The sequence below is a fragment of the Galendromus occidentalis genome, unplaced genomic scaffold, assembly GCF_000255335.2.
Source record: "Galendromus occidentalis unplaced genomic scaffold, Mocc_1.1 scf7180000077475, whole genome shotgun sequence".
Taxonomy (NCBI): domain Eukaryota; kingdom Metazoa; phylum Arthropoda; class Arachnida; order Mesostigmata; family Phytoseiidae; genus Galendromus; species Galendromus occidentalis.
In genome coordinates this window covers 918,977-932,397 of record NW_003805463.1, presented here as the reverse complement: position 1 = coordinate 932,397, position 13,421 = coordinate 918,977, and the positions used below count along the sequence as shown (strand labels likewise).

At 52.6% G+C, this 13,421-nt stretch overlaps 1 protein-coding gene across 1 annotated transcript in view; it reads left to right on the top strand.

Annotated features, from left to right (window-relative positions):
* The first annotated feature begins 302 nt into the window (after positions 1-302).
* The window catches only part of LOC100907526 (high affinity nerve growth factor receptor-like), a 23,469-nt gene continuing 10,350 nt past the window's right edge, over positions 303-13,421 (top strand). The window contains exon 1 of the mRNA XM_029111877.1: positions 303-640. Within this exon, the coding sequence (XP_028967710.1) occupies positions 303-640 (338 nt within the window). The remainder of the gene's footprint in view (positions 641-13,421) is intronic.

Below are 13,421 nucleotides of genomic sequence, written 5' to 3'. Positions count from 1 at the left end.
ACCCGGTGCATGAAGGTCCGTAGACACATACCTATCCTCGTCGGAAAGCAGGACCGATCCTGGACAGCTCCCAGAGGAGCGTCGACGTTGCGGCAATGCACGTCTCGGCGGCTTGGATACGAAGCGGGCTAACCTCTGTACAGTGTGGTCGGTTTGAATTCCCTCACGGGAGCCAGCTCCGTATCATTTGCAACGAATTCCCAACAGATCGGCTTGAAATATGCGAAAGAGCCGGAATACAGGCCGGGAATCGGAATCCAGCATTCGAAAAATCTCACGAAACATTCTACTTTTCTTTCAGAATGCGCTTTCTGTGTCCGTGGTCCCGGTGCTCGTGTTCTGCGCTGTTGTGGTTTTTTAGCCTCCTAGCGCTGGTGGGCGCAGCGGTGGGCGTTCCGGGGGCGGTGCCACCATCCAGTGATCGTTTGGCTACTGGAGTACACGGACCGGTTGGACCCGTGCTCGTGGCACCCCCACCCCCAAAGGAAGTCAACCCTCTCAACAAACAAAAAGTTCAACACGCCGTTTGTGTAAAGTGCAAGTGCACCGCTGATTTGACTCAGCTCGAGTGCGATGAGCGTAGCAACATCACGCAGGTGCCTGTCTTGCCCCAGGAAATCGCTCGTAAAGTCCTCTCGCTGTAAGTACCTAATAATTGAGTTCAGGATCTACATTTGAATAAGGCTTCTCGACCGTCCGAGTGCTACACTAGGATCTGAATTCCCCGGGACTCTCCAGGCGCCGACTTATTCGGTTCCTGATGCCAACGAAACCGTTTGAGCCTCGGTCGAGTTGTCTCATCGGCTATCACAATGAGCCTTTCCGAGTTACCGGTTACGTGAAGAATGGAGAGCGGGAAACAGTCGAGCTCTGGCCGAGATTCCGCCGGATTCCGCAAGCAAAACGTCGGGATTCTCGTAGCCCATTGCCGGAGAAATGAATCGTCAACTGGAAAGCATCTCTAACGACAAACGGTCGTAAAGGCGCACAGTCTTATCGGGGATAAGTTTAAAGCCGGTCGAGCGCCGAGAACCGCGCAAACCTAGTCTAAGTACAGGAGACTGAACATACCAGAATCCTCGCAATCGAGATCCAGTCACTGGCTTTCGCTCAAGCCTGAGAGGGGGATCGCAAGCTTGATGCGATCTAAGTCGGTGCACAATGATCGGATCGAGGCGATTCCGAATGTTTTCAACGTCAGATTCGAGAAAAGGATCGAGGAACATCACGATCCCTCCGACAGCCACCCGGGGATTCGGCTCGGGAGTCTCTGGAAAAGATACCTCGATCCGTTTGGAAGCAATCGCGATTTTCTGCAGTTTATCTATATGACTCTTGTCGGCACGTTTGACTTTCGGCGAGTCTTTAACGTGACAATATTTCGCCCGTCGGCGTGCCCTACGGGCTGTCTGGCGATGCCAAGCGGCCCTCTACTGGAATTATCCTGCCGTCATGTAGACTGAGGTTTTACTACATCGCATGGTATTCACAAAAATGAGTTCGTTGAGAATCCTTCGTTACGGGATCATTTGAGAGACGATCGCCGACCGAGCTCTCACATCCTAGAGATAAGCATCCCGACGCTTGAATAAATTTCCATCTGTATGGGGCATGGTATCGATCTGAGTTGGGGGAGATCGCCAGGATGGATGCCTTCCAGGATGACAACCTTGACTCAGCTCCTGTTGTCAATAAGAGCAGCTCGCTAGCAAACCAGTGAACGACATTCGTAACCTGTGATATGTCCTCTCTGAGCAGGACTAACAATCCCCTTGAGCTCCTAATCCATATATTTAGCTGTTCTCTGAAATGGAGCGACAGAGTGAGGGCGGTCGGGGCCTCGGCGGAGTTATCGCGATCGATCCGATCTAATTGCGAATGTGATTTTCGGGATGCAGGGAGCCCCGCTCCGATTCCGCTCGACCCACAGCTGAAGGTCGAATGCTGCGAGCATCCAATACGCGTAGGGACAACCGGGGCGAGCTTCCCCGCAGGGAAACTCGAATATTCCGGCAGCTGAGGGTGAATGGCCATCAGCGTATATGCGTTCTGGTGATGGAAAGGAACAGTCATTCTTCAGAAGCTTAGTAGACAACGAAAGAAAAGAAGAAACAACAAATAAGTTTTGAGATCCTATCTCGATCTCATTCGGCCTCGTGACCCTTATGTCGGCTTGAATACCTCGATCGGCCGGAGGGGCATTCGATCGCAGGAACTCAGTCTTTCCCCGTCGAACTGAGCTCTACGGTGCGGGCGATCGCGCATCTTGATTTGTTTTGATGCCCTATGCTCACGCATGTTCCGGCTCGGTGCTCTCTCGGATGGAGTCTGTGGTACTTCATGCTGAAATAATTCGAGATTATTCGCCGCAGCGATCAGGACGCGTCCGCAGTCTTCGGTTATTCGAAGTCCCTGGTCTTGAGTTGGCGCTTCCGGCCGAGGCGTCCTTAAGGTGGCTCATCGTTTCATCGTGAGCGATTTCGATCGCGCTCGAAGAGTGGATGTTCACACGTATTCGGCGCAATGTATCTTTCTTGCTCTGCTTTGCTGAGGGAAGTGATCTGGGCGATCAGCGACGCAGCATCCATTGTCCTCCAAGCCGCCAAGTCGATGTCGTTCTCTCCGTCTGCGTCCGCCTCGTCTGCCTCGGAGACAGTATCATTGAGCTGAATTCCTCTGATTACAACATATTGTGCTCTTCCATTACGCGAGATTTCCTGAGTGGTCATGCACGCTTTGGCACGCGTCTTCTCGACCTACAAACGCTTACGCTGTCGCCGCCGTTCGGGGACGAGGACCTTTCTCGGAAATACGGTGAAATAAAAATTCCGTTATGGATTACGACCCCGCACATTGACAGTGGTCGCCAAACCGAAACGGCATTAGCAACAATGCGGCAGTCGTCAGTCGGCATAGCTCTCCTCGCGCGGCATCATGCCAACGGTAGCCGCAGCTGCCATACGCCTACGGCACTACTGCAGCGACTACCCCGAACAGGCGCCAGCGCCGCGACCGCCGCAACAACCACCGCCGCGCCGTTCGTCGGCTGCCTCCCGGCCGGCCGGCCGGCCGCCCGACTGTTTTTGATGGTAGAGCAGGTCAAGTAAGCAGTCAGGTAAGCCGTCATGTAGACCATGCGGTAGTTCGCCGGCGCCGCCGTCACCGAGCTCGCCAGCCGTGTAGGCAGCCGCGCAGGCATTGGCAGTAACGCCTGCAGAGGCAGCCTTCGCGGCAATATTTTAATGACTGCCTACAGCGGCTTGCGACCGCAGTGGCAGGCGACTGCCGAACGGTTTAAGTATCGTTTACCGGCTCGGAAATCTAAATTTGAGCGACCGTCCCGTCGCTACCGCGGACATAAGACACGTAAGAGGCGAAAAAGAATGTTTCCCCAAGGTCAGCGGTTTCGAACGAATAGGTTCTGCTGCACGTTCTCTCATGAGCCCGGAGGATCCCACCATCGAGTCCCGGCGGGAGCGACAATCATAATTCTTACTGATTGTCTCAGTTTGCCTTAACTCGCATGTTTTCCATTGACGTCCCCGTGACGCAGAGCTATAGGATGAGCGAATCCGCATGTACTGCTACCGGAGAAGATGAAGATTCTTACGAGGGGGGGAAGATGAGCGGGATTCGAATTCTCTCTTTGGCGGAACATGTAGATAAAGATCGCTGAACGAGGTCATACACCAATAACAGCCCTCTTGCCTCTAGTTGTGTAATGGATGAATGATTCCGACTCGTACGGCTGAATGTTCGATGGGATAGGCCTTTTCAATTACGAAATGAAGATGAATCCAGTTTCGTTCGGAGTCCAATCGGGCTCTCACACATATCCGAGCTGCCAGGAAAAGTCCTTCAAGGGAGCCGTCCTACCGAAATTCGAATTCTGGCGTCCATGGGTACCAAGTAACAGGAATACAGTGCCAAGGATAAGAATTTTCCCGTCGAGACTTGTTCGGTGAGTAGAGGCGGAGGTCAGCGAGCAACGACATCATAGCAGCTTTCCGTTCAATAAAACAGATGCCTCGTCGAAAACAGCACTGTCTAGCACCTCTACATATATCCAGACCAAACACCGTGCAGCGGGATCGGCAGCCATCGTGTTTTCTGATTTGCTTGATTTTCCGAGGAGCCTCCGGGCTTCCCAATGACACGAGCTCGTCCGATAAAGCATCGAGTCGTACAGCCTTGAAACGGACGAGCCACCAGTCAGAACCGATAATCACTTCACTCGAGCGACGGAACGCCTCAATGTGAGGCCAAAGATTTCCGAAGACGAAAGAAGGCAAGGATCTCTAGCGCTCGGCGATGTCGAGACTCTCAAAACCATTCGCTATCCGGAGCCACGGGATGCGAGACCGAGTGCCTCAGCTCTCCAAGGTCGGCGGTCGACGAGTTTGATCGTTGCTGCGCAAGTTTAAGTAATCTCAGTTTAATGGATCTGTGGCCGTACATCAGAGGTATCAAACTAATACTTTTCCATTCGCCCAGTTCAAGGAACTTGTTGATCCTTACTATGATCCGGGATGGGGCTTTTCCGGGGAAACGCACGTGGCTATCTCCTGTGCTGGGCTCCGGACCGAAATTCCTCTCCTCTTCAGCGCATTGATCGGAGCCATCCTCTGCCGTCGCTTTGGAAATCGTTCATGATGTTTCTATTCGATTTGCGCTTAGTGAAACCGAGGATCGGAGCATTGCATGATGTGCCACAGCTCCTCCCGCGCTCCTCAATGCCTTCGAAGGACAATATAACGATAATCTAATTGAACGTGGCGCACGTGAATAATGTATCTGCCGCTCTGTCACCATTATCGACAACGATGAATATGCCTAAACGAAATAGAAGCGATGCGTGTCTTGCTGCCAGAAATGAAATCGCCTGCCTCGTGCCCGGGCCGGACATCATCAGTGCAAACATTCCACCGGATACTACGAATAATAAAGCAGGGGCAGCAACAGGTTCACTCTCTGCAGTGTTGACATGAAGTCGAACCGGAGACAACTAGGTCAAGACGAATATTGATGCCAGTAGAGGAAAATAGCGACGAACACAATACGGGGACAGTCTCCTCGGACTTGGAGGGCTGATATTTGCTATGATGCAGGTGCGAATCAAACGAGCGGGGCCTTTCACGGCACTCGGCCAGCCGCCATAGATTGCGATAGCTTGCGATGTGACTTTCAGCCGTCCGTCTTCCCGACAACGGTGTTCGTTCCGAGACGAGCCGACCGGGCCTCAGAGACCGGATAGTGCGGCCGCCGTCGTCGTATGAAGAAGCTTGGAGCTCCCCTCAACGTTTGGCGTCATTTCCCTCCTCATGCGAGTAGTCGAACGGGTGTCGTCGACCGAGCTGGACTCTCAGCTCGCAAGACTGAGTCCGGCTCTCTCGGCTGATGCTCCGGCTACAATTGTTCGCAACAGACTTCCAAGTTCAGACTATTGTTGTGGGTCACGTAGTCGATTCGTGGCCTTAGTGTTAGCAATGCTCGAAGAATACTCGAGGGAGAAATTGTATTCAAAAACACGTGCTCCGATGCAGACTCACGAACCCGAGTAGCCCCATCATTACTCAGGTGATCGACTACATTTCGCACTCCATAGTCGGGCATCATCCGACGAGCACGATCGATTCAATAAAAGCCGCTCCCTCAAGGGCGGCTTTGAATCTCACATGAGAATAAACGCTCCGCAAGACTATGACGACAAGCATGGGACCCACTGACCTTGCGGAGGCTAGGAAGAATGAATGTCTGACAGAGTATTTATACCGACATACCTGGAACTAAGTTGTTCCTGATGCTCACAATAGGACTCATCGGGTGCTCATTCTACTCCCCCGACCGTTTTCGGTACGCTTCGTCGGCCGTCGAAGCCATCGATCGCCTACATTGAGATGAACATTGAGATGGATGCTGAGCATCACGAACATCTGCGATCTATCGACCGTCTGCTACCCAGACGGACATCCTCCAACAGCCACCCTCAGCTCCCCCTTCCCAGTTTCCAGCGATTGGTAATCGCAGGGGTGGTATGAGTTCCCCCCACAATCTCCGATATTCCATACCGGGCCGCTGGTACCGAGAATCCTCTTTGAAACCTGAGAGTCCGAGGCACGAGCAGATCTCATCGGTTCGTAGCCTGTCTCGATCCCTAGCACCTGCGCCGATGAAGTCACAATCGAATCGAATCCGGCACAAGCTGCTGTTGGGACCCCGGAGATCGCTACTTCATCCGATACGGGGGGTCACTCCGTGAATGACCTCGAAGAGTGTAGTTCATCGAGCCCCCAAGACATCCAGCGTGATCGTCCTCGATCCATGAGTTGAAAAGAATTCAATGCTGACTCTCAATGGAATGAGTTATACGTAGCCGGACTTGCGACTTTGGTATGCCTCTTCGCGGCTCCCCAGCTGTTCATCAAGCGACTTGAGGATACAGATTCCGTTTTAGAGACGAATTAAAAAATGACATCATGATGATGGGTTCATGTTGGATCGGGGCTTTCCATGAAATTTGTACTCTGAGCGTGGCTCCTGAGAATTCGTCAGGAACATCGCCGATTCCGAAAGGTTTCGGCGACGGTCGCAGCTGCGAATCGCCGAAGGCTTGCCGTGGGCACCAATCGGCATGTTGAGGTCGCCTTGGCGAGTCCACCATGCCTATTGGTGCGAGACACTTCGTCATCTTTAGGGAGTCGGCATCCGGCCATGTGCTGATAAGCCCTAACGTGGGCACTGCGATGCAACGACTGCTCGTAGATTGACGCTCGCGCATGCCTCCCGGGGAAACGAGCGATAGAACGCGCTTCCAGAGCAGACGTTCTGCAGTATCGCTCGGCTCCATCTGATTGCGAGATGTTCTATGTTTGAGCAGCCGCAGCGCTCCCAGCTTGGAACACGCAGAAACACATCAGACTTCGTGACGGCTCGAGTGAGCCTCACCGTCACTCACCGGAATATTCTTCTGATTATCGAAACTCGTAACCGAGTGGCTGAGCAACAGGTCCCAGGGCAGACTCGCCAAACATCGGACCGCGCTATCTCGAACAGGTGTTTTCTATTTCTGGTCGATACTTTCTCCGTCGTATTCCGTCGACTACGCGAGACTACTGCAATGGCTCACAGTGAAGTCGTGCCTTGCGTGACCACCACGAACACAACGAGAGGCGACCGACAACAACAATACTACATGTCGGGACTGTGGAGCGGCTTCAATGGTATATCCCCGAGGATGGATCCTCGATTGGACCAAAACGATTCCAAGCTACGGGGGATTTTCCCTATCGTCTGTAGGAGGAGAATATGATCGGGGATATTCCTCCGTGGAACTCGCTCTCGAAAAACGTTTTTTGAGGGGGTCGCTCCGGATTCAGCTCCGTCGCGGCGGGGGGGGGCAAGTAGACGGAGTGGTCGGGGTGATTTGTATCTACGGCCCCGGGCGGCAACGAGCATACCACTCATGTTGGGTTCGACGCAGGAGGCATCGTGCCGAATATCTGCCCCAAGAGCAAACCGAAAGTGTGCCGAGTGCAAAGCACATCGAACACGGGGAAGGTCCTTTGCACTCTGCGTGTCATTGCCCAGAAAGTCTCCGGCTGCTACATCCCAGCAGCGACTGGGGGTTGTACCATATTATTATTTGTTCGTTGATCAGAGAGCCCAAGTTTCCAGCGAGAGGCGTGAAGGGCTCCTGATGTTGGCCGCGTTGATGACCCTATCTGCATGGGAGCTCGCCGAAAGCCTTCGGAGCAAATCCACTGCAAGGGCGGCGATCGAAAAAGCCAGGCGTTCGCTCACGCAGTCAAGCCGAAGATTCGCACAATTAGCCGGAGTCAATCTCGTACCACCTCAAGTCGCAAGACACCTGTCCTCCCTCCACTTGTCTCCTACTACTAAGACCCGGTGCGAGCCTACTCAACGGATTAGACGTTCAGGCTGCAATCTCGAGACACTGCAAGCCAAGGAACACCGGGGAGTAAGGGCTAGGAGTTTTGAACTGTTGCGGCCGGGGAGCAGATCGAGGGGTTCATATTCCATCGTGGGAACGTATTCAGAATTGTCGTGCCGACGATTGCATTCTGCTCTGTCGTTTGACGCCGAGGAGTCGTCCGACTCCGCGGTACGATACCAGAAACGCATATTTGTCAACAATGCTGAGATCATTGCAAGTTCACGAAAGATCCGCCCTCATTGATTTCATGGATGCAGCTATCGTTCCGCCGCGACGCCTCAGGACTCAGGACTAATAAAGGCACGAGCCATAACCCCTCGAACGTCAGAGAATTCTGTTGAATTAATTCAGAGAATTCGATTGACCGAGATGACATCAATTTTGTCACTGTTCAACTCGTCAGGACAGAATTCCTACCTAATGAGGATACGTGTAGGAAAACACAGCAATTTTCCCGCTTGGATCAGAAACGAGGATCGCCGAACGACGAAGTTTTGGACACTCCTCTGTAAATTTTTCAGCGCTCCGTGATGAATGCTGATTGTGAGGGCCTCCGAAGCCGCCCGTCCTCGGAGCAGTCTTGAGTTGTTCCGTCCCGAGGAACCTAAATCCTCGCCCATAGGATCTGTGTGTACCGGATGATCCCTCTGGGAATCACTGGTCCAGAGTCTGGACTCCAGAGAATTCCCATCACAGAATAATCAGCTACCAGTCTTGTCTCGGAGCACGGACTAGAACCAAACCTAGGCCTGACAATAAGTGAGATGTGACAGTGGTTCGCTTTTTCGGTCGCACGAAGCCTGCCTAAAAGCAGGAGCGAGCCAGGGCGAATGCAAGGTCATTTATGCCTTGCTGAGAAGTGTGCGGCGGATGTACATATTTACCCTAGCTTATGGCAGCGAGTTACTCGAACAAACTGTGTCCGATCTTCGCTCCAAGCAGTAAAGTGAGCGGCGGAAGGAAAAGAAATGCCATCAGCATGATGATGCATCGGAATCGTCTGTTATCATTATGCTTGGCCTCGGAATAGGGTCCGTGGAGAGGGGAAGCGTCTCGACGCTTCCCTCGAAGCGAGGCGCTCTGACAGATTCAAAGTCGTGGTGATGCCAATCGCGTCAGGAGAAAATCTAATGGAAAATAACGGGAAGCGAAGCCGACAGTGAAGCGGTGAGTCGCAGGTTGCAATTCGCTCTCCCAAGATCTCGGCGGTCTCCGAGCCTAGTACGTCGCTCGTCGTCCAGCTGCCGAGAAGAAAGCTTCAGCAGGAGCTCAAAGAATTCCATAGTGTCCCCCACATAATATACCTTTGAGGCCAATCCCTGCGAGCCGATCAGAACATCGTTCAGATTTGGAGAAACCGGAGCCTGCCAGGGATAGTGATGTTTTGGACATCGTGCTGTTCATACATGATCGCTCATTCGGGAGAAGCTCCGCTCACCGACCAGTCAACTGATTCGCTCGCTTCGACGGAAGTCAGTGGTCGCTCAGGCACGCGACGGGTCTCACCGCAGCCCCTGTCAGTGGAGGATCCGTAGAGCGCGGGATAACAGCATGAACGCGAGAGCATCAGGGTCAATGGATGAGCCAAATCTCCAGAATGAGAGACCGCTTCCTTCCTTGCGTTCTCTAATCAAGACAAATTAGCTTTCCTTCAACTCATTTCTATCGTTGTCGCCGAGGCCACGCTCGCGCAGACGCAAGCCAGAAATATACATTTATTAACGAACCCTTGCATACAATCGGACGGTCAACTGAAGCTTTCGGCCGATCCTACCGGACTTCTTGAGGTGTCTCTAGCTCGGAGCAGGAGGCAAATATTTTCGGAGCTTCGTCGCTCGGGTGCAGGCTCCGAGCGGTGACGTTGTGTCTGGAATCCACTACCGTGACTGTCGCCCAGTCGCCGCTTTAGGCAATGAGCTTCTCAATCTGGTATGACGTTCTTATCAACAGCGGAGAAGCGACAGCTAGCCACGGGAGACATTTCGGGAAGCGCGCGTCAGGTATCTGGTGCTTGAAGGAGCCAGTCTGGCCGGATCATCGAAGAAAAGAGTCCGATGCGGGTTCGAGACTCCGTTTCACGGGGATAGCTACACTCAGGATCGGAAGATCATCAAATCGATCATCAACTCCTGTATGAGCACGGGGATACAGGAATCGGAAATCGTATCATGGAGGGGAGAATCTGAGTAAATCTGAATCTCCCGACTCGGCGAAAGCTTTCCTTGCCCCGGTAGAATCGTTCCCTCGCGAGACGCGAGACCTCCTCCTCCAAAGACAGCTCTTCCGAAATCGGTCATGTATCCCTTTTTTCTCCCGAACAGTGTCACAGCTTCCGTTGGAATATAATGGTGAGCGTTCCGGCGTAGCAATCCCGATCGAGAAAGCGCGGCAGATATCCACCTCAATGGGGGTCGCCCCTTTGAACCTGACGGGAGTCATTCGGAGAGCTCCACGCGCTGTAACGCGAAGCGGAGAGATTCGCGACTGCTTGTCACTGACATGACCGTCTTGCCGATCTGCATAATAGATAGATGGAAGTTCGGAGCATGGAACCTCTCTGTCTTCGAAAACCTTGCAGGGAAGCATCGTTACATAGTTCAGGAGTTCATGAGATCTTCACATGTTCACTGAGGTCTCCACTCCTAAACTCAGCCCTGTTCCGAATGTCAAAGAGACGCGTATTCGAGATCTTACATCGACTCTCGGGGAAGAGACTGTCCCGTCGGAAAAGCGTCCGCACCTGATCGACTGGAGCTCTAACGGAGTTTTTCGCGAAATTAGACTGATGAACATCATCATGAGCTGCGCGGGCAGTCTATATCGACAGACTCGCGATGTAAAGTGAAGCCAGCCAAGACTGGCTTCGAGGCAGGACTCAGGATTCCAAAGCTCGGGTCTCGTTGAGTCGAGGAGTCTTTGCTTTTTTGATTAGCCTCTCGACTCATCCAAAACACGTGGCTTCCTCGACATTGCAGAAAACGCTTAGTACTGGGGACCTCATTTGAATTCAGAAGCCTTCAGTCATAGTGATCCTCGCTTACGTAGTGCGTCGGACTAGGCACCCGGCAGCGGGTTCCTGTGCGTGATACAGTGATTTGTTGCCATGAGAAGCGAATTCCATAAATCGCCCAAGACTTGAGCTGTCATCGCCGCGTACTACGTGACGAGGAGGAAACTTCACGGTGACATGTTCCAATTCCTTGTCCATGCCCAAGATTCCCGAGCTTCTTGGCTGTGCTGGAGCGGGATTAACCTCGGACTCTGCAAGTATTGAGTTCGAATGCTCGGACTGTCGCGAGATCTGTGGCAGCGCAAGTAGCATTCGCTTCTCCTGACTGCTGATGATAGGCGACAATAATTTTTTCAACGGCAGCTCCGCGTGAAAAACACGGGCAGGCCGGAATCTCTTCTCATGCGGCTATTATTCAATACATTGAGAAAACAGAGTTCTCCACATGTTTCGAACAACAGAAGCCTCATGTCGGATCGCGTGACGGGCGAAAGCAGGGAATGCCTCGAGTTGCCTTTGCAGAAAATGTGCGGTTGCGACACTCGGGAACCTTCGAATCCAAGCGGAATTCGCCCCGCCGTTTGAGGAAAAATTTCTCCGGACTTTCGTTTGTCGGTCATCGAGAATCGCATCGCCGGACGATCATCCGCTCATTTCGTTCGGGAATAATCTAAATCATTGAGGAAGGATCAGACAGAGCCGAAGCTCGCTTTACGAGCCTAACGCGATGGACCTTCAATGGTCGTTGAGCTGATTGGCGCAGCCTCCGCACACCGGATCTCAGAAATTGAGTCAAAAAGTCGAGTTGCCCACTCTTCTCGCAACAACTTCATGGAAGCTGCTTCGCACCCATTCGAAGCCGACAATGATCAGAGAATACTTGAAATATGCCGCTTAGATGGTGCATCGGGCGAACGAGAAGCGCGCTCTGGAGCGCTAGGCTATCGTGAGCCGGATCTGGCGACGACTGGAGAGTCTTCAATATACATCGAAAGCTGAGCATTGCTGGAAACGACAAGCCTCCCTGAAATCGAGTCCCATGAAGTTTTCTCGGACCGGATGAAGCGGTTCTTTCCACTCGAGTTTTTTTCTGGAATATTGCCATTGATGATCCGTGTCCTTTAGCGTTATGTTTTAGTGAGTGCGAACGTGCGTAATCCATCTCTGCCGTAGGTGATCCAAGGTCGCTCCACGGGCGTTCGGTGTGCTAAATAAGTCGAAGGGTCAGTTACTTATTTGGAGGCGAACAAGCTGGTTATCGCGGCGAAAAAAAAAGAAATATAGAGCCGACAGAGCTTCGGCTCGGCGTATCTCCGGTCAGTCTCGTGTTGCGTTCGGACTGAGAAAGCAGCTCGCGGAATCGGGAAGTGAGCTTCTGTTCCTCAATTCGCGACAGCCGGTCGGAACTTTTTCCAGAAGAACCGCTGAAATTCCGAAAATCTCCGGGCAAGCTGCCAGGGAGCCAGTTCCGGGGTCCAATGGACAGGAGGGTCTCTCCTGAAAGCGGGGGCTCAAGCCCCGGTCAGCGGGCGGAATGCTCCGGAGAGGCGCTGAGAGGCCTGATTTTAGGGAGCTTCACAATCATTCTTACGAGGCTCACCTCGAATCTTCTGGTCATGGAAATCGCACGACGTAGATTGTCGAGATGATTGCGAGCAGAAAAAGTGGAGGGGGTCGAAGTCAATGTTTCCGCTTGGGAATCCAGGTACCTCATCCCTGGAATTGTCGGTGCTTTTCGAGCCGCTGATTCCGAGCGACAGCTCCTCACGGAAATATTCCCAGATAGATTACGATCCGATATTGGTCATTCATGATTCATGAGTCATTAGTGTCATGAGGCTTGAGGCTTGAGATTGCCCATCAACGTCACCGCGAAAACTCGACAATCAGCGAATTTTGCCAAATTGAGGGATGACGGTGGGAGAAAGCGTGGTTTCGCCCGGTAGGACGCCTCCCCACTCCTTTGTTGAGGATCGGCCCCAAGGAGACCAAACCAAACCGATAGAGTAATAAGAATCTTCTTCTCTATATATAAATCTGTGTGTTTGTACACTTGTATCGTTGTAGCTCTTTAAAACTTCAAAGGTTTTCCACGTTTTGGCTGCAAGTCCGGAAGGGTCTGTGGGAGGTTTCTGTGGGTTTTGTTCCGTAGACCATTAGCGGGTGTACGTCACAATGCCGATTTTCGGTTTTTCCTCAACTTCGTTTCATTAGGGGACAGGCAACATTGGGAGCAACGAAGTTCAAACAATCGTAGAGACGAGGTGGGAGAGGGAAGTGAGCGAATAACGCGAGAGATATGTATGAGGAATGGATGAATCGGGGGACTTAAAGTTTCGGGAGAGCGGGGGAACGGTAGGAGGGGGAAACGGGAGACGGGGGGAAACGGGAGACGGGGGAAACGGGAGACGGGGGAAACGGGAGACGGGGGAAACGGGAGACGGGGGAAACGGGAGA